Consider the following 27,169-nt stretch of genomic DNA (forward strand, 5'->3'; position numbering starts at 1 on the left):
CCCAAAGGGTAACAACATAGGTGACACGCCCGATGGTAGCAACTGAAAGAAGAGATCTTGGACAGTACCAGATTTCTTCTGTTGATGCCATTACTTAAACACAGACCAACAGAGGCTTCCTCATCAAAACCTAGCATTACCTTGGTGCTCTGTGTTCCCTATTGGCTCAGAGCTTTTCCTTACATCATCTTTAATCTTCTGTTCAAAGACAAAATACTAGGTGTGACTCTTCCTCAATAGAACTTTTTCTGCCCAAGAAAGTACTGACCATGCCCACAGCAAAGTGGCTCATTTCATGCAGTGCCTTTTAGTTCCAAGGAACAAGAACCAATTTTGACTCACTTAAGCAGAAAATGAATTTGGGGGAACTTTGAAGGGGCATTCAACCAGACTGCAAAAAACCAGTAGTTGGGGAGAGTTCCCCGGTGGTCTAGTGGTTAGGATTCAGTGCTTTCACTGTTGTGGCCCAAGTTCAATCCTGGGTGGGGGAACTGAGATCCCGCAAGCCATGCAGTACAGCCAAAAAATTTAAAACGTTAAAAAAAAGCCAGAGAGGAGGAGTCAAAATGGTGGTGTGGGAAGATGCGGAGATAGCGTCTCCCCACAAATAGGGCATCTGCCGGCCGCTGGTGGGGACTCTGACCCCCAAGGAGACGGGAGGAACCCCAAAGTGAACCAGTAGGATGTAGGGGGACCGAGGGGGGAGGAGAAGTGGAGAAGACAAGATCAGCACCCCTGAGGCCAGGGAGATCAGGAGAGGCATGTGGGAGGGACTCTCTGGGAAGAGCCGGAGAGGAGCAGAGGGCGATCGCCTGGCCCACTTGGGCACGGGGAGCCTGCTGAGCTCCCAGGCGGGTCCCCTGCCCTCCAAGGCTCCCCCCATCCCCCACCCCCACCCGACTGCATTGGACCTGGGGACATAGGAGGGAAGCCAGGGAGATCAAGAGATGCAGGCGGGAGGGTGCTCCCAGACCCCAGACTGGAGGAGCAGGAGAGGAGAGGAGGGTGTTTGTCCCACCCACTCGAGCCCAGGAAGCCTGCTGGGCTCCCAGTGAGGTCCGCTGCCCTCAGAAGGGGATGGGGGGGCACGCCTGGGCCCCTTCTGTTCCTTGAGCCTAAGCCCCACCCCCCCCACAGCCCCCAGGGCCTTTTCCAGCCCTGTGGGTCCTGAACATAGGCCCTGCCCACTGCCCAAAACTTGCCCTTGATTAGGCCCCGCCCTCCACAGCCAAGGCCTAACACCCCCTTTTTTTCATTTCCCTCCTCTTTTTTACTATTTTGGTACTGATGTACCTTCCAGTTGTTGATTCATCTATATTTTTATTTTTATATTCTTTCTAACATATCTGTTAGTTTCCTAGTCTAATTTTATTTTTTACTCTGTTCTTTCTCTCTTTTTTTTTTGTCACCCCACGCAGCTTGCAGGATCTTGATTTGCGAGCCTGGGGTCGGGGGGAAGCTCCTGTGGTGGGAGCTCTGAGTCTAAACCACTGGACTAACAGAGAACCTCAGACCCCAGGGAATAGTCATTGGAGTGAGGTCTCACAGAGTTCCTCATCTCAGCACCAATATCCAGCTCTACCCAATAGCCTACAAACTCCAGTGTTGGAAGCCTCAGGCCAAACAACCAGTAAAACAGGAACACAATCCCACTCATTAAAAAAAAAAAAAAAAGAGAGAGAGAGAGACAGCAAAAAAATATGTCACAGATGAAGGAGCAAGGTAAAAACCTACAAGACCAAATAAACGAAGAGGAAATAGGCTATCTACCTGGAAAAGAATTCAGAGTAATGATAGTAAAGATGATCCAAAATCTCAGAAATAGAATGGAAGCACAGATTGAGAAAATACAATAAATGTTTAACAAAGATCTAGAAGAACTAAAGAACAGAGATGAACAACACAATAATTGAAATGAAAAATACATTAGAAGAAATCAATAACAATAACAGAGGCAATAGAACAAATAAGTGAGCTGGAAGACAAAATGGTAGAAATAACTGCCAAGGAGCAGAATAAAGAAAAAAGAATGAAAAGAATTGAAGACGATCTCAGAGACCTCTGGGATAACACTAAATGCACCAACATTTGAATTATAGGGGTCCCAGAAGAAGAAGAGAAAAAGAAAGGGTCTGAGAAAATGAAGAGATTACAGTGGAAAACTTCCCTAACATGGGAAAGGAAATAGTCACCCAGGTCCAGGAAGCACAGAGGTCCCATACAGGATAAACCCTAGGAAAAACACACCAAGACACATATTAATCAAACTAACAAAAATTAAATTCAAAGAAAAAATATTAAAAGCAGCAAGGGAAAAACAAAAAATAACATACAAAGGAATCCCCATAAGGTTATCAGCTGATTTTTCAGTGGAAACTCTGCAGGCCAGAAGAGAGTGGCAGGATATACTTAAAGTGATGAAAGAGAAAAATCTACAATCAAGATTACTCTACCCAGCAAGGATCTCATTCAGATTCGATGGAGAAGTCAAAAGCTTTTCAGACAAGCAAAAGCTAAGAGAATTCAGCACCACCAAACCAGCTTTACAACAAATGCTAAAGAAACTTCTCTAAGCGGGGAAACACAAAAGAAGAAAAAGACCCACAAAAACAAACCCAAAACAATTAAGACAATGGTAATAGGAACATACATATCAACAACTACCGTAAATGTAAATGGATTAAATGCCTTAACCAAAAGACACAGACTGGCTGAATGGATACAAAAACAAGACCTGTATATATGCTGTCTACAAGAGACCCACTTCAGACCTAGGGACACAAACAGACTGAAAGTGAGGGGGTGGAAAAAGATATTCCATGCAAATGGAAATCAAAAGAAAGCTGGAGTAGCAATTTTCATATAAGACAAAATAGACTTTAAAATAAAGACTATTACAAGAGACAAAGACACTATATAATGATCAAGGGATCAATCCAAGAAGAAGATATAACAGTTGTAAATATGCACGCAACATAGGAGCACCTCAATACATAAGGCAAATGCTAACAGCCATAAAAGGGGAAACTGACAGTAACACAATAATAGTAGGAGACTTTAACACCCCACTTTCACAATCTACAGATCATCCAAACTGGAAAGAAATAATGAAACAAAAGTTTAAATGACACAATAGAGCAGGTAGATCTAATAGATATTTATACAACATTCCACTGAAAAGTGGCAGAATACACTTTCTTCTCAAGTGCACATGGAACATTCTCCAGGATAGATCACATCTTGGGTCACAAATCAAGCCTCAGAAAATTTAAGAAAATTGAAATCATATCAAGCATCTTTTCTGACCACAACGCTATAAGATTGGCAATCAGTTACAGGAAAAAAACTGTAAAAAAAACACACAAATACATGGAGGCTAAACAGTGCACTACTAAATAACAAAGAGATCATTGAAGAAATTAAAGAAGAAATTAAAAAATACATAGAAACAAATGGCAATGAAAACACAATGAACCAAAACCTATGGGATGCAGCAAAAACAGTTCTAAGAGGGAAGTTTATAACAATTCAATCTCACCTCAAGAAACAAGAAAAATCTCAAATAAACAATCTAACCCTACACTTAAAACAACTAGAGAAAGAAGAACAAAGAAAACCCAAAGTCAGTAGAAGGAAAGAAATCATGAATATCAGAGCAAAAATAAATGAAATAGAAATGAAGAAAACAATAGCAAAGATCAATAAAACTAAAAGCTGATTCTTTGAGAAGATAAACAAAATTGATAAACCCTTAGCCAGACTCATCAAGAATAAAAGGGAGAGGGAGGGTGCAAATCAATAAAATTAGAAAGGAAAAAGGAAAAATCACAACTGACACTGCAGAAATACAAAGGCTTATAAGAGACTAATACAAAAAACTATATGCCAATAAAATGGACAACCACGAAGAAATGGACATATTCTTGGAAAGGTACAATTTTCCAAGACCGAACCACAAAGAATTAGAAGATATAAACAGACCTATCACAAGTAAGAAACGGTAATTAAAAATCTTCAAGCAAACAAAAGTTCAGGACCAGATGGCTTCACAGGTGAATTCTATCAAACATTTAGAGAAGACCTAACACCTACCCTTCTCAAACTCTTCCAAAATATAGCAGAGGGAGGAATACTCCCAAACTCATTCTATGAGGCCACCATCACCCAGATACCAAAACCAGACGAAGATGTCACAAAAAAAGAAAACTACAGGCCAATATCACTGATGAACATAGATGTAAAAATCCTCAACAAAATACTAGCAAACAGAATCCAACAGCACATTAAAAGGATCATACATCATGATCAAGTGGGGTTTATCCCAGGAACACAAGGATTCTTCAATATACACAAATCAATCAATATTATAAACCATATTAACAAATTGAAGAATAAAAACCATATGATCATCTCAGTAGATGCAGAAAAAGCTTTCAACAAAATTCAACACCCATTTATGATAAAAACCCTCCAGAAAGTAGGCATAGAGGGAACTTACCTCAACATGATAAAGGCTATATATGACAAACCCAGAGCCAACATCATTCTCAATGGTGAAAAACTGAAACCACTTCCTCTAAGATCAGGAACAAGACAAGGTTGCCCACTCTCACCACTATTATTCAACATAGTTTTGGAGGTTTTAGCCACAACAATCAGAGAAGAAAAAGAAATAAAAGGAATCCAAATCATAAAAGAAGAAGTAAAACTGTCACTGTTTGCAGATGACATGATACTATACACAGAGAATCCTAAAGATGCTACCAGAAAACTACTAGAACTAATCAATGAGTTTGGTAAAGTAGTAGGATACAAAATCAATGCTCAGAAATGTCTTGCATTCCTATACACCAACAATGAAAAATCTGAAAGAGAAATTAAGGAAACACTCCCATTTACCATTGCAACAAAAAGAATAAAATACCTAGGAATAAACCTGCCTAAGGAGGTGAAAGACTTGTACTCAGAAAACTATAAAACACTGATGAAAGAAATTAAAGATGATACAAACAGATGGAGAGATATACCATGTTCTTGGATTGGAAGAATCAACATTGTGAAAATGACTATACTACCCAAAGCAATCTACAGATTCAATGCAATCCCTATCAAACCACCAATGGCATTCTTCACAGAATTAGAACAAAAAATCTCACAATTCGTATGGAAATGCAAAAGACCCCGAATAGCCAAAGCAATCTTGAGAAAGAAAAACGGAGCTGGAGGTATCAGGCTCCCTGACTTCAAACTATACCACAAAGCTACAGTAATCAAGACATATGGTACTGACACAAAAACAGAAATATAGATCAATGGTAGAGGATAGAATGCCCAGAGATAAACCCACACACATATGGGCACCTAATTTACGACAAAGGAGGCAAGAACATACAATGGAGAAAAGACAGCCTCTTCAATAAGTGGTGCTGGGAAAACTGGACAGCTACATGTAAAAGAATGAAATTAGAACACTACCTAACACCGTACACAAAAATAAACTCCAAATGGATTAAAGACTTAAATGTAAGATGAGACACTATAAAATTTTTAGAAGAAAACATAGGAAAAACACTCTGACATAAACCACAGCAAGATCCTTTTTTTGACCCACCTCCTAGAGTAACAGAAATAAAAACAAAAATAAACAAATGGGACTTAATTAAACTTAAAAGCTTTTGCACAGCCTAGGAAACCATAAACAAGACAAAAAGACAACCCTCAGAATGGGAGAAAATATTTGCAAATGAAACAACAGACAAAGGATTAATCTCCAAAATATACAAACAGCTCATGGAGCTCAATATCAAAAAAACAAACAATCCAGTTTAAAAATGGGCAGAAGACCTAAATAGACATTTCACTGAGGAAGACATATAGATGGCCAAGAGGCACATGAAAAGATGCTCAACATCACTAATTATTAGAGAAATGCAAATCAAAACTACAATGAGGTAATCACCTCATGCGGTCAGAATGGCATTATCAAAAAAGCTAGAAACAATAAATTCTGGAAAGGGTGTGGTGAAAAGGGAACCTTCCTACACTGTTGGTGGGAATGTAAACTGATACAGCCACTATGGAAAACAGTATGGAGCGTCCTTAAAAAACTAAAAATAGAACTACCATATGACCCAGCAATCCCACTGTTGGGTGTATACCCTGAGAAAACCATAATTTAAAAAGAGACATGGGGCTTCCCTGGTGGCGCAGTGGTTAAGAATCCGCCTGCCAATCCAGGGCACATGGGTTAGAGCCCTGGTCCGGTAGGATCCCACATGCTGCGGAACAACTGAGCCCGTGCACCACAACTACTCAGCCTGCACTCTGGAGCCCACATGCCACAACTACTGAAGCCGACGCACCTAAAGTCCATGCTCCTCAACAAGAGAAGCCACCGCAATGAGAAGCCTGCGCACCACAATGAAGAGTAGCCCCCACTCCCCACGACTAGAGAAAGCCCGTGTGTGTGCAGCAATGAAGACCCAAAGCAGCCAAAAATAAATAAATAAAATAAATTTAAAGAAAAGAGGCGTGCACCACAATGTTCATTGCAGCTCTATTTACAATAGCCAGGACATGGAAGCAACCTAGATGTCCATCATCAGATGGATGGATGGAGAAGATGTGGCACATATATATACAATGGAATATTACTCAGCCATAAAAGGAAACGAAATTGAGTTATTTGTAGTGAGGTGGATGGAACTAGAGTCTGTCATACAGAGTGAAGTAAGTCAGAAAGAGAAAAACAAATACCGTATGCTAACGCATATATATGGAATCTAAAAAAAAAAAAGGTGGGTACTGATCAACCTAGTTGCAGGGCAGGAATAAAGAGTTAGACATAGAGAATGGAATTGTTGACATGGGGTGGGAGGGGGAAGCTGAGGCGAAGTGAAAGTAGCATCGACATACATACACTACCAAATGTAAAATGGCTGGTGGGAAGCAGCAGTATAGCACAGGGAGATCGGCTCGGTGCTTTGGGATGACCTAGAGGGGTGGGATAGGGAGGGTGGGAGGGAGACGCAAGAGGGAGGGGATATGGGGACATGTGTATGCATATGGCTGATTTGCTTTGTTGTGCAACAGAAACTAACACGGTATTGTGAAGCAATTATACTCCAATAAAGAGCTATTAAAAACTAATAAAAATAAAATAAAATAGGGAGAAAGTGAAACAAATGTAATGACACGCACCCTTAAAAGTGGAAGAGGAGAGCAGAAGAGTCAGTCAGAGAGATTAAAAAAAAAAACAAACAGGAGCTGGGCAGTTCCAGAAATCTCTTTCAAGATTCAGACGCCAGGGTGAGACTGTCTGACTGCCTTCTTGGGTCTCGTGCCCACTTTGGGGCCAGAGTACATTGAGAAGGGGGTAATTCTCTAAGGCAGAATCTGGGTGTTGCTACATGGGGAGCTGGGGAGAGGGCTGCTGGGAGTCAATCAGCAAGGGCCATATAAATGGCCTTAAGCTTCGAGGTTTCTTTCTACAGATGGTTGCTATGACTGATACCACAGACAAAGGGTTAGATGTCTGGACCCGGAGGCAATACTGTAAAGGCCAGATGAGTTGGAGAGTCAATAGTCTCGTGTTCAGTATTGGGTGGTGACAATCCCATTGGATCGTCTCTTTTGGGGGATGAGCTATAGATAGATGCAAGGTACACCCAGTGGGTAGATAAGTGGAACTGTAGTATGTCCTGATGGATACTGGCCCAGTGTCCAACTTTGGGAAGTACTGAGCTTTGAGGTACAGATCTACTTTTGTGTCCTTGCAGTTGGCCCCATGACTTAACATCATGCAGTGTGTGTCCTGATAAAATAAGAGCCTGCCAGCCCACATGTTTTGGACTTTGGGCCCCTTGAGAGTTTGAACCCTCATCAGGGCCAGATTGTTTATCTGCACATTGTAAGTCCCTCATCAATATTGAAAGTCTACTAGCTCACATTGGTCTTGCTGCTTCCAAACAGATCTTGACTAATGCTAACAGTTCCCTCTAAGGGATGCTGATGTGCTGAGAAGGTGCAGAGCTGACTGGAGGTTGTACTGACATGCCGAGCACTGAGATGAAGGGTGCTTTCTAGTGTGAGGTTCTATGCGGCATGTTTTACATGTAGTTTTTTAAATTAATTTTTATTAGAGTATAGTTGATTTACAATGTTGTGTTAGTTTCTGCTGTACAGCAAAGCGAATCAGTTATACATATACATATATCCACTCTTTTAGATTCTTTTCCCTTATAGGTCATTACAGAGTATTTTTATCTGTACTGTCATTATCTCACTTTGCTTAAGAGGAAACTTCATCTGGGGATGTTAGCTGAATTGCTCAAGGTCACCAAGTTAATATGTTGGTAAGTTTAGGATGCCCACTCAATTCCCCAGGTCAGCCACTCAGCTGCCCTAAATGTACTGCTCTAAATGTACTCCAGTCTGACTCTGGAAAGAAACCTGGAATGGGACCCTCGTGCCTTTGTGCTTTGAAGGAATCAATTCCTGCCTTTTCTTAGAAAGGAAAATATTAAGTACAGTTGTCTTTTACTGACAGTTAGATTACCCAATGGTGTGAGCTTTACATACCTAGTTAGACCTTTCCAGAAACAGGAGGTAATTTCAAAACACTGTGTTTGCCAGTCTGTTTCAAAAGGCCCACTGATTCTTGTAAATATTTTGTTTCAGGATAGTAGCTGTTAAGTGCATGGAGTTTGCCTTTGGGAACCTCAATTCGGATCCTGTCTCTTCCACTAATTGGCTATGTCCCTGGACAAGTTTTTGTTTATTTTATTTATTTATTTTTAGGATTTTTCTTTTTTTGATGTGTACCATCTTTAAAGTCTTTATTGAATTTGTTACAATACTGCTTCTGTTCTATGTTTTGGTTTTTTGGCCGTGAGGCATGTGGGATCTTAGCTCCCGGACCAGGGATCGAACCCACACCCCCTGCATTGGAAGGTGAAGTCTTAACCACTGGACTGCCAAGGAAGTCCCTGGACAAGTTTTCTGAACACCTCTGAGCTCTGGCTTCCTGCACCTACCTCAGAGAATTGTTGTGAGGCTTGAGGTCATGCATCTGCAGTGTCCAGCAGGTGGGAAGTGGACTATAATAAAAATGTAGGTTACCTGGAGTACAGGGTTGTTGAAGCTACAGGGGTCTCAGAATCTACAGGGAACCACAGTGTGTTTACTAACCTCTGGCTTTGACCAAAGTAGAAGCTGACCAGAGATGATCTTTAACATTTTCTTAGAGGATTATTCACCATAAACTGTTTATTTATCTAAATAAATGTAAAGCTTCCTATTCATAGGCACATGTTGTTTTGGAAAAAAATAAATGACCACAGTACTTAACTTCCAGGTCAGTGTCTACAAGGATCCCTTGTAGGTAAGGATGTTCTTTTCCCACCTGGCAGCTGGGGAGTCCAGAGCCTCTGGGAGAGGGGGCGGGACAGCATGAACCCTACAGGGGGCGAGTGCACTGGCCTGGGAAACTCAAGACTCTGATTGTGGAGTAGGGAGCTTCCTTCCTGTGATCAGCTTCCCTGGGGGTGCTGCTTTTCCCACCCTTGCTATTATCAGCCATATGCAAGTTAGCCAACCCCAGCATGCTGATCCTGTATGTGAGCAGTGTTGGCTTACGGTGCTATGACCAGAACTGGAACTTAGCATTGTGATTTGTAAACTCTACTAGGGTAGACAAAATGGGACCGGCTCCAAATTTTTGAACAGGGAGCATAGTGGGTCACAACTTGAGGGCTTAACCGTGTGCCAGCACTAGTCTAGGCACTGTATTTATATGAGTTCATTTAAATTTTTTCAGTAACTATGCAATAGTATTGCCTATACCCAAACCCATCAGAGTGTTTACCAACTACAGTCCGTGCCCATTTCACTGAGTGGGACAGTGGGGCCCAGGTGACTCGCCCTTGGATTCAGTAAGATTGCTTGAACTAGTTTGAGAAAGTTTCTGTTCTTTGCAACCAGACATCCCTGATGAAGACAACTACGAGTGAGAAGGGTTAACTGACAGTTGCTAACTAAACCCCTTCCTCCCTGAGCTATAGGCAGCAGTTAAGAGTACACTAAAAATTGGAATGGAAATAATGCGTATATTATGTGGATAAAGTAGCTTTGAGGTTTTTTTTTTTTTTTAGTTTAGGTTTACAGTAAAACCCCGCTGCAACAGACCTTTACTTAAAAGCCGTACATATGCAGCATAGTTGTAAAGAGTCCTTTTCATGCCTCCATCACTGGCTAGCTCTGAGGTCTTGAGCATACTACCTCACCACTCTGAGCCTCTGTATCGTCATCAGTTGTAACAGTGGTACCTACAGTAAAGGACATTTGATTTTTAGCCATTTGGCATCTCTCCTCCTCCCCTCTTGTAACAGAGCCATAATTACCTTTTGGGGAATTACTTTCACCCTTTAAGTGCAGTCTTGGTGGAACTGTTAATAAAGTTGGTCTAACCACTGGTCCCAACCACTGCACCTCCTCTAGCCAAAAGACAGGCATGTTCTCTCCGGGAATTTGAGTCTTGAATTTTGCAAGGGTTGATAAAAATTTTTTGGTTGAAGCTGTGAGTCTCAGGAAAGGTACAAGTAACAGAAAACCCAATTTAGAGTAGTTTAATCAGATAGAGTCTGGTTTCCTTGCATAAACAATCTGGAGGTGGGCAGCCACTAGCGTTGTTATAGCTGCTCAGTGATGTCTGGGCTGGGATATTTGTGCTATTTTTGGTCTTTCCCTCCTGATCACAAAGTGACTGCAGAAGTGCCAGCATTGCATCTGGGTTCTAGGCAGGTAAAGGAGATGAGGCGAAAGCTTCAGTTGTTTCTGTCCCTTTTATCAGGAAAGTGCAATCTTTCCCAGAAAGCTCCCAGGTACCTTCTTCATGTCTTCTGACTAGAACTGTGTCTCATGGCTACTCCTAGCTGCACGGGGGCTGGCACAGTTTCCAGCCTCTGTAGGGCAAGGCAGCAAGGGAAAAGGGTTAAAAACAGTCATTGAGAATAGCCAGCCAATAGCATCTACCACCCTATTGGCCACACTGAACAGGCTACTGATTCCTTCCTCCTACCTGGATCCCAAAAGCTGCCCTGGTCTCTGCACCTTCTAAACCTAATTCTTTTTTTTTTTTTAATAAATTTATTTATTTATTTATTTTTATATTTGGCTGTGTTGGGTCTTTATTGCTGTGTGCGGGCTTTCTCTAGTTGAGGTGAGCGGGGGCTACTCTTCGTTGCGGTGCGAGGGCTTCTCATTGCGGTGGTTTCTCTTGTTGTGGAGCACGGGCTCTAGGCGCATGGGCTGTAGTAGTTGTGGCTTGTGGGCTCAGTAGTTGTGGCTTGCAAGCTCTAGAGCGCAGGCTCAGTAGTTGAGGCACCCGGGCTTAGTTGCTCCGGGGCATGTGGAATCTTCCCGGAACAGGGCTTGAACCCATGTCCCCTGCACTGGCAGGCAGATTCCCAACCACTGCACCACCAGGGAAGCCCTAAACCTAATTCTTAAGCTTTTAATTCCATGAGCTGTCTCACAGACCTCTGTGTAAATCCTCAGTATCAACCTCTGTTGCTTGTGAACAGAAAATTCTGACAGACCTACCCCTGTAAGTGTTACTGTCAGGATACATGAAAACACAGTAAGTGGACAATAAGTGTTAGTGACAATTATTTCACCCAAGCTTGCATAGCTGGTTCATGCTGGTTGATGGGACTTAGACTCAGCTCTTACCTTCCAAACCCCTGTACTCTCCATGCCAGGGAATCTACCTCCCAGGCTTCAGTTTATTAAAAACTGTACTTACTCTGAAAATGCAGAGGAACACATCCACCAAGAGAAACAAGAATAAGGGCTGGGCTGCATTTTTTAGAAACTTTCTTGAAATCGTGGATGCTGGGAAGGGAGGTGGGAATGCCTGCTCCCTACCCACGCCCAGGTCCAGACCAACACAATGGTTACTTCAAATGAGTAATAAAGAAAAGACTGTTCCATGCTTCCCAGAATAGCTGGGCCCTTGAACTGTGGCACAAACAACTTCCAGTTAGAGCCAGCCCCCTGCCAGGAAGAGGACAGGAAGCCAGAGGGCAGGAAGGTGGCCTTGCCTGCGGGCTGAGAGAACAGTTGGGAGGCTGTAGCAGGGAGTGGTGAAGAGATTGAGCACTGGAGCCAGCCTGCCTGTGTGGAACACTAGCTCTGACGCTACCCGACCACAGGACCTCAGGTAAGTTACTTAACCTTGTGTGCCTCAGTTTCCTCATCTGGAAAATGGGGATAACAACACCTACTTCTAGGGGTTGTTAGAAAGAAGAAATTAGTGAAGACAAGTACCTGGCACGCAGTAGCCTCTCTTTATGTGTTTACTACTATAGGGACAGAGTAAAGAGACAAAGTAGGGATTAAATAGTTCATCCCAAAGGGGATCTTAAATAGAACAGTATGGAAGACCCCTGTAAGTTCAGGATCACTTAAGAATGCAGGCTTGCTTAGCGACAAAACCAAGCAGGCTTGCCTAGCAACAAAACCACACAGACTTGCTTGGCAAAAAAACCATACCACAGAAGCATGAGACATGCCCCCAAACAATAAAAGAATTGTGGAATGAGTCCTACATCACGCCCATTGAAGTCAGCAAGTTAATGGTCCTTGAGAAGGGGATTTTTCTGCTTGTACTAAGAGCAGAAATATAGGAGAAAGGTGACATTATACTGAAACCTGAGATGATTTACCATATCTTACTATATATTACCACCTTTTTGCTCACTTCCACAGCACCATGACAGTTCTGGGTTGACTATGTAGGGACAAGAAACCCCGCCCCCCCGCCCTGCTGTGGAGGAGGAGCTAATGATGGAAGCTTGATGTCTACTCAAGAATGAGGAAGAAGGTGTTCTTCTCCCCCTCTCCACTCTTCCTTTGATTATAAAACTGTAGCCCACTAAGTTCTCAGGGTGTCACTCCCTTGCCCGCCAGCTTGTATTTCTCACAAGCATCCTTCACTAATAAACTCTTTCCTTACCTGTCACTCTGCCTCTCACTGAGCTCTGTGCCAAGACAGGAGAACCTATGCTCTACTAAGTCCCGAAACGCATTCTGCAGTTTCACTACCACTGTCTTCAGCAGGACAACAGGGAATCAGCTTCTAGGGTGTAGGGCTTTTCAATCTGGAGTGGGTTTGATTTTCGAGGAGGGATCCCCTGCTCCATTTTTCTCATCAATTTACCAGGACCTGATGGTGAATTAAGAAATCCATGTGTAACTGAATGCTAATCATAGTCACACCTCTTTGACCCGTGATGTGTCCCCGGTACTGCTTATACGTATTTTCATCAAATACACCAACCTTGTGATGTAGATATTATCTTCATCTTATAGGTCAGAAAATGGAGGATCAGGGAGGTGGCATGACTTTCGCAGAGTCACAAGGGGTCCTGACTCAGACACGACTCTTGTCTCAGTCGGTTCAGGCTGCTATAACAAAACTACCATAGACTGGGTGGCTTAAACAACAAACATTTATTTCTCATAGTTCTGGAGGCTGGGAAGTCCAAGATCACAGCTCCAGTGTATTTGGTGTCTGGTGAGACCCCACTTCCTGGTTCATAGGTGGCTGTCTCCTGTGGCCTCATGTGGCGGAAGGGGCAAGGGAGCTCTCTTTTCTAGGGTCACTCATCCCATTCAGGAGGGCTCTTTCTTCATGCCCTAACCACTTCCTAATACCCTCCCACTGGGAGTTAGGAGTTCAGCATATGAATTTGGGTGGGACACAAACATTCTCTTCATAAAAAACTCTTGTTGTATTCCAAGCCACAAACACTGCATGTCCCTAAAAGCCACCCGGGGCCAAGGCAGGCATGGCAAATCGTGACACACCCCTCAAGAGGTGGAGACCCTAGTGAAGATGTGACGGCCAGCAGTGTGTCTAGATGCAGAGTTAGAGTGATGGAGGGGAAGGGGACTCCCAGGGGAGGCTTTCTGTACCATCTCCAGCAGTCCCATGACGGAGAGAACCAGGTGAACAGCACCCCAGGTACTCCCAGGACCTTCTGGAGAGGGCTGTGGCAATGGAAAATTACAAACCCCAACTGCAGCGAGGCAGCCTGGGTTAAATAGAAAATTTAAATCGGAGTGTTGGGAGGAACTTACATCCCGCAGCGTCATGATTCTTAAGAGTGACCCTCCTGGCCCCTCTTCTCCAGAGAGTGGAGGAAGGACTGCCCTGCTTAGTGAGTTTGGAGAAAGGACCAGGTCAGTTTTTGGCCAGCTCTTCACTGTGCCGGTAAAGGCCCTTTCCCTGCACACGAGGCCTGTGGTTTTCCCAGAGGGCCTTGCGCTGCGTGGGTGAGCTCACCTGAAAGGTCAAGTATCAGTAAGCCCACCTGGCTGCCAGACCAATCACAGCATCCTCCAGCTGAACTTTATCAGCAAAAAAGGACTCGCGTGCGTCTTTCTCAGTTGGTTCCAAATGCAGGCAGGGGGCAGGGGTGTTAGGAATTGTATCCCTCAAGTCCCAACAGGATGGCACTTCATGGAGATTTTGGGGAAGAGGCAGGTGATACAAGAGCTTTAGACCCCAGGGAGAGAAAAGTTCTGTTTAAAATGGATGCAAGCCTGCTCATCTTTTCATTAGCAACTTGAATTTCCCGGACCTTTGTTTGCAGAAATAATCGGTAGGGTTCTGCCTTAACTACCATGGTTTGTTATGACCCCATATGGACTTCACCTCCAAACTGGGGTTTATCTCAGTGTTTGTTCATTGTGGCGCCTGAGTTTTCTTGTAGTGTGGTTGTTAGAGGAAACAACCTTTTTAACCCATTGTCTCATACAACTGTGTTATAAGCAAGACATCCAGTATCAAATCTGTTTAGATTATCTTGGGGTTAAGAAAAAACATCTGGAAGCCTTTTCTCTTTGAATGGATAAATACAAGTAAAAACATGTGATTATATCACATCATTAAAAAAACATAATGTGAGCTTCCCTGGTGGCGCAGTAGTTAAGAATCCGTGTGCCAATGCAGGGGACACGGGTTCGAGCCCTGATCCGGGAAGATCCCACATGCCGCGGAGCAACCCGTGCACCACAACTACTGAGCCCGTGCTCTAGAGCTCATGCTCCGCAACAAGAGAAGCCAACGCAATGAGAAGCCTGCACACCGCAACAAAGAGCAGCCCCCCGCTCACTGCAACTAGAAAGCCCGTGTGCAGCAACAGAGACCCAACGCAGCCAAAAATAAATTAATTAATTAAAAATAATAGTTTAATAATATTATTTAATCATGTTATTTTATTATTTAATAATATTAGTAGTAGTAAATAATATAGTTTAATAAAAATAAACTATAAAAAACATAATGCAAAATCTCTTTCCATTCTAAGGATCTTCAATAGGTAATAAGTGCTAACATTTACTGAGTAGGTATTACGGCCAGGTACTTAGATTGTCTCATTTAATCTTGCCAATCCAAGCAATTAGGTACCATTACTAGTCCCATTATATAGATGAAAAACAGGTTCAGAAAGGTTCAACCTACACAGCCAAATACATAGTGGATCCAGGGCTCAGTCCCAGGTCTGAGTCCCAAACCCTGGTTCTTACCACTACTATGGTTCCTACTACTGTAGGAATGGAAAAAAAAACTTTTCCTCGACTCCCTTAGGTTCAGTAGCTGGGTCATGAGAATTAAAGTAGCAAAAGACAGATTAACAGGAGAAAAGATTTATTATGTATGCATATGTGGGCCTTACAGAAAAGTAATGAAAACCCAAAGAAGTGTTTAGGCTTGAGAGCTCAGAAACCATTTCAACAAAGGGTGTTAAATTGCGAACAAATGATAAGACAAAGGGAAAGGGGTTTGGATTTCTAGGCCTTTTAATTTCTAGGTAAATAGTGGGAAGGTAAGTATATGGGGGAAACTTATGGAAGATAAGGGTTGTTTGGTAAGGTCTGTTATGCAGTCTCAAGTTAGTGCCATCTCCAGTAATAAGAGTCATCTCTTCCTCCTGGCACAGGAGAGGGAGTTGGGGACACCTTCACTAAGGGAAATTTATTTTCTTTACAAAGGAAATTTTGTTACCTTTACAAAGGGAAACTTATGGCCTGCTTTTAGGCCATAAAAGGAGAGGAGGAAGTTCCTCCTGTGTCTGCTTTTTTCAATTGCCAACTTAAAATAATTCTTATGCCAAAGTGGCATATTTGGGGGTGGTATATTGTGATCCCCTTCAGTTCCCACAACACATAACACTTTTAAAAGTGTCCAAATATTTACTGAGTCCTATTATATGCTCAGCATTATAGGATCCTTGGGCTGGACGCTTGCCCTCAGGGAGCTTACAGGTAAGTGTGGGGAGGAAAATCTTCTCGGCTTCAGACAAGCCCCTCAGTGGGTGTTGCTGCTCCTTATATTTGGACAGAGTTTCTAAGTTTACAAGTGCTTCACACACACTATTCTGTCTTCCATCTGATTATCACAAACAACCCTATGAGGCAGCCTGGTTCTCTTATTTTTATTTTACAGAAATCCATCTTAGAAGTCAAGCAACTTGTCCATCTTGGATATCTGACTCTCTGCTTTGCTGCCACACACACACACACACACAGACACACAAACACACACACACACACACAGCATTTGCTAGTGGAGCTGGTACTGACTCAGATCTTGACTGGCCAACAGTCTAAACTGGCCCCCACCCATCTTTGTTCATTTACATCAATATCATTAGGCAGACGTTTTCAAGGAAATTTACTCACCCTCAGTCTATGATTAGTACAGGCTACTCATCTATATGAGCTGGGCATGTCCCTTGGACAGTATGTCCAAGACACCGTAAAGCATAGCTGAGCTGTTCGAGGGCCATTCTGCAGGATTTCCTTTTGGTGGTTCGTTTACTGCCTATTAGCTCCTGATAATGAATGTTCGGAAGAGAACTAAACTACATTTCATTGAAGACACCTAGTTCAGACCTATTCCAAATCCATACCAGGGTCCCTTTCTTCCAGAATCGTCCACAACATTGGGAAATTTGGTAGAAACATGGGTTGGCTCTAACAGCCATTCCCATCTACCCTCTTCTTCCGTTGTAAAGGAGGAAAAGTCAGACACTCCTGTCCCTAAACTTCTTTGCAATGAGGAGTGGTAAGGGAAGTCTGCTGGGGCAGGGGGCAAGTTTCTAGGAATTTTTTTTCTCCCTATAGAAGGAGAGGAAGACTGAAGAAAGTTTTCTCTCGGAGTTCTGACCAGCTCCCAGCTTCCTACTTTTGCACGAAGTTATGGCGGGATGCGAAAGCAGGCGCCAGGGGTGCAATAGCTCGGTTGTGAGGCTTGCGGAATTTAGGGGCGGTAGGAGGGGGTCGTGGGGCGGGATCTGGAGGACCCGGACCTGTCGTCGAGGATGTTGGCGGAGCACCCGGAGGGGACAGGCCGCACATCAGGGCGTACGTGCGGGATTTCCCTTTCCAGCTACTCCGCTGGCCTTTCTCGCTCTAGGGGCGCGTCGGTGGGCGGGGTCATATTCTGGGCGTGGCCAGCGGGGCTTTAGAATCTCGATTGTTTGGGGCGGGGCCGGGCGAAAGGGTGGGGGCCGCTCTCCCTCGGGGCGTGGCCTGTGGAACCTCAGAACCAGGGTGACTCGGGGCCAGGGCTCGCGTCTCCCGGCACGGGGTTCCTCCCACTCACCCTCCCGTTCAAAAGATGCCGAAGGGGCGGCGCGGCAGCCAGAGCCCCACGAGGAGCCAGCGGCCGGCCCCACCCCTCTACTTCCCGTCCCTCTATGACCGCGGTATCTCCTCGTCCCCGCTCAGCGACTTCAACATCTGGAAGAAGCTCTTCGTGCCGCTGAAGGCGGGAGGGGCGCCGGCGGGCGGGGCGGCTGGGAGCCAGCCTCTGCCCCAGGCGCTCCCGGCCCCAGCGCCCCTGCCGCCACCGCCGCCTGGCCTGGGTTCCCCCAGTGAGCGCCCCTGTCCCCCGCCCTGGCCCTCCGGCCTGGCCTCCATCCCCTACGAGCCTCTGCGCTTCTTCTACTCGCCACAGCCGGGGCCCGAGGTGGCTGTCTCGCCCCTGGCCCCCGGCCCCACGACCCCCCGGCTAGCCTCTGCCTCCCATCCCGAGGAGTTGTGCGAGCTGGAGATCCGGATTAAGGAGCTGGAGCTGCTCACCATCACTGGGGACGGCTTCGACTCCCAGCGCTGTGTGTAACCTCGGCCGAGCCCACCCTTAGCCTGCCTCTGCTCCCTCCTTGGCTCCATGCCCCCTGAGCCCCTCACCCTCAGTGTGGCCTTGGGCTCAGACTCCAGCTTCCAGGAATCCCTGATCCCAAACCGATCCCCTCAGAACCCAGACACTCCATCCTGGATTTCAACCGATTCCTTTGCCCACCATAAATCTGGGCTTCACGGCCCCTTTTGCCCCAAATTCCAACCTCCCTCCGTCCTGAGCCCTTTTGTTAGTCTGGACTCTGAGCCTCTAAACCTGGAACTGTCCATCACAACCCCCAAGTTGAACTTTAAGCCTCCTGCACAGTGATACTAACACCCTGGAGTTTCACACACCACCACCACCCCCCCCGCCCGGGACACACAGCCCCTGTCTCTAGAGACCTGACTTTTAGTGTTTATCTTAAACTGGGGTCCTCAATGGGAGGAGGGGGAAGTAGGTGAGGGTCAGTTGATCTGTAGGGGGAGGTGTAAGACCCAGAAGGCCCAAGGATGTTCACTGAGGAGCTTTGGGATCCTCAATTTCTCAGTGCTGGAAGGTAGCCTCCTGTGACCCCTGGCCGCCCTTTCACCAGGGTCCTTGCCTCTGCCGTCTGGTCTAAGGTCTGAAGTCTTGGGCAGACCAGAGCAGACCAGCTGTGCTGATGTGGGCAGGATTCCTCTACTGCGCAGACTGAGTCCTTGATGTTAGAGAGTAAATTTGTTAAACCCAATTCTACTCCCAGAAGGACCAAACAGCCATAGGCTGTTCCACAGATTTTGTCTTTCCCAACACCCTGTCTGGCTAAGGCTAGCCCCTGACCACTGGAAAAGGGTAGATGGTTGTAGAAACACCATCCCCATTATTGTGAAATAACAGACATGTTTAGGTCCATATGGCCATAGGAATGGTCCCCAATTCATCAGGCACCCTGTAATGTCTCCTTCCTCACATCCTCGGGAAGAAAACTCCAGGAATACTTGGGCTTTTCTGAGTCCTGGATTTCTCAACCACCTATTCTCCACTTTGACGTGTTTTGGCTGTTAGGGTTTTTTCCCCCTCACCCACCTTGGGTCATAATGGGTTTGGGGCTCATGTAGGGAGCACACAATTGCTTCCCAGAAGCTTGCTTTGGAAGTGTTAGAAAAAGCCCTTATGTCTCCTACAGCTAAGTTTGTTTTGCTTTCCTGCAGATAAATTCTTGAAGGCGCTGAAAGATGAAAAGTTACGAGGCCTGAAGACGAGGCAGCCTGGAAAGAAGTCAGCCTCTCTCTCCTGAGGAGCTGCCCACCAGAGCCTAAGCAGTGGCCTCCTTAGGTGTTAGTGCTTAGATAATGTGCCCCGTTTGTTGTCATTTCAAAGATCGTTATTTTTTGTTCTGTAGTTACTGCTGTTCTCGTTGATCCCAGCACATACTCTACATACAGTGCCCACTTGAGTGGTAAAGCTCATGGTCTCTCTCCTGTCTGTGCTGCTGCTGGGGAAGCACTCTCACGGGGGCTGGAAGCTGCTGCCCAGCTGGCATTCAAGGGAGGAGGGGATCCCCAACACTGCCAAGTCGGGGTGGGGGGACTGGGAAAAGCCAAGGGCAACATATATTTGGATCTGTTGCTGTGACCCTGCTCGGAAAGGATCTTTGAGGACTGGAACAAGGGCTTAGTTTGTTTCAAACAGCTTTAGCCCTTGGAAATGTTTTTAGTTTTTAAATGGTTTTTGGAGCACAAAACTCTTTGATAATCTGATCAAAGACACGGTCGTTCCTAGAAATTCATGTAGTCAAGAAATATTTGAGTGCATATTATGTGCTAGGCGCCCTCCTAGGCTCTTGGGGCTGGGGGATGCAGACAATAAATATAAGTAAACCATAATATGGTATCAGAAGATGACAGGCTAAGGGGAAAACAAAAAGAGTAGGGATGAGGATGGTCCTGAGGGTAGGAGGAAAGCAGGGTTTCTTGAAGAGGCAACATCTAAACAAGGTTTGACAAAGGTTAAGGGCGACAGCCAGGTGACAACCTGGGGGCATGTTTCAGGGTGAAGGGCAGGTGCGAAGGCTGAAGGTGGGATGCTTGAGGGTCAGCAGAGAGCCCAGCTGGCTGGAGCAGGAGTGGGGGGAGAGTGGTAGGGATGAGTACAGAGAGGGTCCATTCGAGCGGGACCTTACAAACCATAGTAAGGACTTGGGGTTTTACTCCGAGTGGGATGGGAAGTAGTTAGAGTGTTTTCAGCTGACGAGTAACAGGATCTGACTTGCTCTATGTTGAGAACAGGGTAAGGAGGGATGCAGAGAAAGCAGTTAGGAGGCTGTGGGAATTAATAATCCAGCTAAGCAAGAAGCGATGGTACAGCATTTCTGCCCTTTCCCCCTTGCTGGGTCCCGCTATGGGGCACCCGCTGCGGCCGCCGTCCCTCTGCCAGGTGCTGCCTCTACGGCCAGGAGGAACAACAGCTCAGCGCAGGAGTATGCAAAGGGTAACGTAGTTGATAGAAAAAAATATTCCATCAAATGTAACGTTGTGGTGCTTGGCATCTAGACTCCCTTGTGCCCTCACTGTGCCAGCAGCACAGTAGAACATAGGCAAAGAGTCCATCAAGTTTGGAGAATTAATAGGAGTTAGCAGTGAGCCGGGTATTTTAGAAAACAGGTTAAGAAGGGGTGTAACGGGGGGAAGCCGTCGGCTCTGACAAATAATGCTGCTCGGCCAAGTGAGAGGAGCCTGAACATTCGCTTTTGGATTCAGCAACTTGGATTTAGTACCGGCAATCTTGCCCAGAGCAGTTTTGGTTGAGCGATGGGGGTTAACACCTGAGTGGAGTAGTTTGGGGGAGAGAACGGGAGCAGACGCGCTAGAGACAGCAGGTGTAGATGACTTTTTATGGAGCTTAGCTTCAAGGAAAGCTGAGATCTGAGCAGGAGCCGGCAGGGTAAGCGGGGTTGACAGAATGGTTTTTTAAGAAGGAATAAATGACCAGACGTTTGTGGTCTGATGGAGAATGGCCCAGTAGAGAAAAACTGACGAGGTAGAAGAGGCTCCTTTGACGCACAGCAAGCCAACTGCTGACACGCCAAGGTTTGCAGCGAAGAGAGGGCTGATTTGCGAGGCAGCCAGATGAGAAGCTGTGCGAACAAGCCGCAGGTCAGGTATGGTCCGCCCCCTAAGGCAAGGGGCTGGGGTATTTATGGGGTAGTGAATAAAGACTCAGGGTGGCCGGAGGCGTGGGGAGCATGGGGAGGTGGTTGGAAAAAGGTGCGGTAATTGTCCTTCTGCTCGGGTGTAACTCGGCTACAGGCCTCTGCGTGTTCTGAGGGTGGAGGTTTTAGCCCTCTGATGTCAAAAAGTCACTGAGCGGGGGCTTCCCTGGTGGCACAGTGGTTGAGAGTCCGCCTGCCGATGCAGGGGACACGGGTTCGTGCCCTGGTCCGGGAAGATCCCACATGCCGCAGAGCAGCTAGGCCCGTGAGCCATGGCCGCTGAACCTGCGCGTCTGGAGCCTGTGCTCCACAACGGGAGAGGCCACAACAGTGAGAGGCTCGCGTACCGCAAAAAAAAAAAAAGTCACTGAGCGGACACTGGCACAGGCCCAGTTAGAGGGTCAGTGGTCCTATCCAGTCTTAACCCACTCAGATCGAATTAGACACAGCTGATTCCAAGTTTCTGGACAAAAACTCAGGCAAAAATCTTACTGTTTAGCCTTTGTGCTGCTTGGAGGACATGCAAGTCTTAAAACGACCTTGATTAGTGAAGGCAGGTGAAATGGATTTAACCCACGGTTTCAGAGAGATGAGGAATTGCTGGAATGGTATCCGTGAGTGAAACAGCGGCGTTGGGTCTAGTTTACAGTAGAGGGATTGGCTTTAGATGGAAGCAGAGATGGTTTATCTGTAATAGCAGGAGGTTGTATCTGCGGTATAAGGGTGCAGACGCTGATAGATGGGTAGATGGGGTGGTGGGAGCCCTGGATGTTACATACACTTGCCCCTAAGTTTGTGCAGCGACCTCTAGCTTGAGGATGCAAATGTGCACGCCTGTGAGGCCCAGCTGGACACCCTGGGTGTGGTGCCGGGAGCCAGGGGGAGGCTGGCAAGCCCCAGAGCTCCTGCCTGACAGTGGGGTCAGTTCCAGCCACTGCCGCCCAGCCAGGAGTGTGGGCCCAGTGTCTGGCAAAAGCTCTTGGGTTGTAAATCTTAGCAATGAATTCCAGTGTTTCCAAAACCCAATGCGGGACATATAAAGGCTGGACGGTCCCCCAGAGTTTGCAACCTCTGTTCTACCCACGGGAGTCTGCCCACCCTGGGCATTCCAGGCCCCATCTCCCCTCTCCAGGAAGAAGCCAGATTCCCATTGCCCCAGGCTGGTTGTTACAAGAGAGGCTCCCTTGTTCTAGAAAACTGCAGGCTGGCAAGTGCAGTGAGGGGAGCTAGAGACTCTTAATGAGAATAAATGAGAATAAACTAGGCATCAAGAAAACCCAGCGCAGAGCTCAGGTGGAGACAGGGCTGTCCAGTGGGACCCTGTTTCCCATTCCCTCTCCAGAGGCCCAATAGCCCCCGCCCCCATCCCTCCAGGCTCGAAAATTGGCCACCAGTTAAGTGCATACTGGGCACAGAGGGAGGCAGTTGACGTGAACAATCTAATTCTCACTAGCACCTTGTGAAATAGGAACCGCTCTTGGCATGTTTTACAGATGAGGGAACAGGGGCTCTGAAAGGTGAAGTAGCTTACACCCACCCCCCCCCCCCGCCACCCCTGCTGTTCCTGGGCACAGAGCTAGGGAATGGCAGAGCCAGGACTGGAACTCAGGCCTGTCAAGGTTCACCCAGGCTGTCCCGCAGCATGGGGCACAGGTACAGGGGAAGCCCTAGTGAACTATCAGAAGGAAACATTAGGCTCAATACTGGCAAGACATAGTTTTGGGGTCGGCTGAGTTGTTTCCCACAATTTCCCAAGTGAGAATGGGGTTGACGGTATTATGGTGTCACAGCCAAGGTCCTAGGAATGCCCACACCCAGCCCTGTCACCTATCCCTTCATCCCATGGCTTTGGTCACAGGTCCTGTTATCAGGATGGTGAGGGAGGCAGGTCCTGTGATTGTCAGCCCCTCCAGAATGAAATGGAATGGAAGAGGCTGTTCCCCAAAGAGAAGGTTGCTTGGCAGATGAAAACAGGATGGGGTCCCAGTTGAGCGAACACCCTATGTAGAGGAATAATAGAGTGCTGGAGCCAGCTTGAACAGCTCATGAGAGCCAGTGATTAAATTTTCAGGAATTTTGTAAGCTGGTTGTTAAATACAGCCATTGTTAAAAATTAAACTATATCAACTTACAATTAAACTATATTTAAAACTAAGGTAATAAATATTCAAAATTCAGCACTCCCTAATTATTTTGCTACATTTTACAATTACCTACACTCGAAGTTATTTATGGCTCTTGGGTCTGTAGAGCAGAAATACTATAGAACGATGTGCTAATGTTACATTCCTTCCTAATAATGCCACTTGATGTCTTGAAACTGGCCACAATGAGAGTATTTACACTATGGAAACTGGCAAATGTACAAATCAGGGTTGTTCCTGTCCTCTCCACCCTTCCCAACCTCCATAAAGACTTGATTGTCAAACATTTACCAGTACACCACCAGATAAACAGGAAAAAAAATGTATAGCTGAGCTAAAGGGAAAGCTGCTTTGGAGCATTCAAAGTTGGGCTGAAGTTATGATTGGAGCTCCCTGCTGCCTCCAGCTTGATTGCCCACTTAGTTACCAACATGGAAGAGCTAGGAAAGAAGAACCTAGTCATGCCTGCTCACGAAGGCAGGCTTTACCTTGTAACAGGCGCTCAGGGAGCACAGGTGCACTGACGTTTAAGATGGAGTAAGCTTGGCCACTGGTGATGCAGGGCCCAGGGAATGTCCTGGACTCTGACCAATCAGATTAGCAACTTGTACTCTCAGGACATCAGGGTAGAGGGCGCGCAGAGGGAACAGCCTGTGGGTGAGGGACTGAAGTACATCCTCTCCAATGGTAACTGGTTTGAGCAAGGTGGAGCAGAAATCTGATAGAGTGTGAAACCGACTTTAGATCATGACCGCTTCATCAAAGGATCTGTCAGTCCTGAGGGAAGTAGAGAGTTCAAGTGTGATGGGAAAACCTGCCACCCCCTCAGCCAAGTAACCTGTGCTCCACTCTAGGGCCAAAGGGGTCAGGCCGGATCCAGCCCCCGCGGGGCCTTGCTTCTCGGAGCAGGAGTAGAAGAGATGTAATCACCGCTTTAAAGACTTCCCTCTCGCTGGAGATGAAGGCCGTGTTGGTACCTCATGCACACTGGCCTTTTCCTTTCAACGGCATCTAGATTCTGTCCCCAACCAGATATGTTGGGACGTTATATCTGGGACGTTACTTAACCTCTCTGAGCCTGTCTCCTCATCTGGGAAATGGAGACATTGCTCTCATGGGATGGTTGGGTGGGGACAACAAACAAGGTGATAGATGGGGAACTGCCCCCAGCTGGGAGTCATCATTACTGTTATCCACCCAGTTTAGGACTCAGCCCACACTGCTGAGCTACTAGTACAGGGAGTGGTGGTGGCCTCGGGGTTTGAGTTGGAGGTTGGCCTGACCAGCAGGGAGGGAGAAACGTTGAATTTGCAGGGCCCTAGAGCTCCACCCACAAAAAGTAGCAGGTGGGTGAGCATGGCTGGAAGGCAGTTTGGGGAAGAGGGTGATTCTTTTCTAGAGAGGGCCAGCCACATTTCTCCCAGGTAGCATCACATCTGCCACCTCAGGTGAGGTCAAGGGCTTGGCCCCTCTGGAGGTGGTGCCCCAAAGGGAGAGCTTTGGCCATCGCCCAGGCCTTCTATCCCGTCCATAGCAGAGCATCAGCACATCCAAGAAGCCATCTGTGTGGCAACCGGAGGGAAAGTGACTGGAGAGGAATCGGAAGATGCATCAGTGACGCACAGCTGGAGATTCACGTATTCTAGGGGCTTTTCTGGTTTGAGAGGAAAGAGGCCACTCAAACTAGTTTACTTAAATAACAAGAGCAGATGCCAGTAGGCTTGTTTGGTTACAAACAGTAGAAACTTACTCAAGAGAAGTAAACAAAGGAGGCATCCAGGCCTTTAGGAGGAAAGGAATGAGCTGCTGCCACTGGACACACAGCTCCAACCACATTTCTCGGAGAGCAAATGTGATCGGCTCGTCTGGGCTGCATGTCCATCTCTGTCCATGTTGGGGTGGGGTGGCCAGGGTCCTGTGATCGCAGCCCCACCAGAAGCCCTTGGAGCTGGGGAGCATCTGCAGACACACCACATGTCCCATCACAAGCCTCACGCCAATTGGCACCAGGGCTTGGAAGCCACCAGGAGCCCAGGCAGTTGCCCTCCTAACTCCTTCTCACTCCACACACCTGTGCACCTCCTGCCTTTCTGGTCAGCTTCCTCCTAGAGAGTCACTCGGGTTCCCCATTCACAGGAACCTTTCCTAGTTCCAGTTCCTAAGAGCAGAATGGGAGCGGCTTGCCAGCTGGCTTTGAGCTTAGGTCGCAAGTCAGGTGCCAGGAGAGACAGAGCAGCAAAGGTCCTATAATCAAGGGATGATTCTACAGGAGGCTGAGGGAGGATTCCTCCAGAGGAATGTTAGCTATTCCATCTATCCATTCCCAAACTCCCCCAGGATTATTAATCTCTGCAGAGTTTATCTGAATGCAGTGCACATAAACTAAGCCTGCATGCCTTTACTGATTTGTTCATTCATTTATTCATCCAATGGCTCTGTCAGTGAAGCAGGTTCTTCACTTCTCTGAGCCCTTTTCCTCATGGAAAATGTGCATGATAATTGGTGTTGCGAATTAACTGAGATAATGTGTGTGAACTGCTCAGCTCACCACCTGACACACAGCTAATGCTCACCTTCCTAGGGTTTGCCAGGCAAATTTGCATCAAGGCTTCTGGTCATTAACACAAAGTCCTTGTTCCTCTCATGTGGGGCGGGGGGAATCCACTAGGTGACAGCATGGATTTAGACTTGGGATGAAACAGCCCCCATCCCCTCACATCCAGGGCTGATATTTACAAGCTTGTTCCTTATTATCTAGAAGAAAATGCCATTTGGAAATCTTTAGGGAGGAGGAGACACTGTGGCCATTGCAGGCATTCATTGCAAAAATAAACACAGGTGCAACATTAGGCCCTTCTCAGAAGCTGCAGGTGGCCACCTGCTGGGAGCCACGTTTTACTTGCACAGGGAAAATATTTCTCCAGAACCAGTTTCAAGGTGAAAAACCCAGTTCACATGAATAAAAGAAGCTGGACTGAACTCATTAATACTTATTATCTGCACTGGTCTGCTCTGGCTGCTATCACAAAGTACCACAGATGGGGTGGCTTGAACAACAGATGTTTATTTCTCACAGTTCTGGAGGCTTGGAAGTCCAAGATCAAGGTGCTGGCCAGTTCAGTTCCTGGTGAGGGCTCTCTTCCTGGCTTGCAGTTGGCCACCTTCTTGCTGTGTTCTCACATGGCAGAGAGAGAGAGAGAGAGAGCTCTGGTGTGTCTCCCTCTTCTTATAAGGACATTCATACCACCATGAAGGCCCTACCTTCAGGACCTCATGTAAACCTAATTACCTCCGGAGGCTCCATCTCCAAATACCAACACACTGGGGATTAAGGCTTCAACGTATGTATGTGGGGTGGGGTGGGGTGGGGTGGGGGGACACGTTTCCATCCATAGCAGATCTATGTTGTCTAATAGAACCATCTGCAGTGACAGAACTGTTTTGTATCTGTGCTGTTTAATATGGAAGTCACTAGCCACACATGGCTATTGAGACTTGACATGTGGCTAGTACACCTGAGCAACTGAATTTTAAATTTTATTTCATTTTAATTATTTAAATTTCAGTTTAAATAGACACATGGGGTTAGTGGCTACCATACTGGACAGCTTAGGTCTATATATATATATTTTTATTTCCCCC

At 46.3% G+C, this 27,169-nt stretch overlaps 1 protein-coding gene across 1 annotated transcript; it reads left to right on the forward strand.

Moving 5' to 3' along the window:
* Window positions 1-86: 86 nt before the first annotated feature.
* On the forward strand, window positions 87-26,873 carry C7H11orf91 (chromosome 7 C11orf91 homolog). Its single transcript, XM_089914968.1, has 3 exons — window positions 87-12,220; window positions 12,769-18,185; window positions 19,384-26,873. The coding sequence occupies exons 2-3, from the start codon at window positions 17,690-17,692 to the stop codon at window positions 19,467-19,469; spliced, it is 582 nt and encodes a 193-aa protein (XP_089771094.1). The 5' UTR covers window positions 87-12,220; window positions 12,769-17,689; the 3' UTR covers window positions 19,470-26,873.
* The last annotated feature ends 296 nt before the right edge of the window (window positions 26,874-27,169 follow it).

The sequence above is a fragment of the Delphinapterus leucas genome, chromosome 7, assembly GCF_059928025.1.
Source record: "Delphinapterus leucas isolate spDelLeu-1000000601 "Yukka" chromosome 7, BTC_Dleu_Yukka2, whole genome shotgun sequence".
Taxonomy (NCBI): domain Eukaryota; kingdom Metazoa; phylum Chordata; class Mammalia; order Artiodactyla; family Monodontidae; genus Delphinapterus; species Delphinapterus leucas.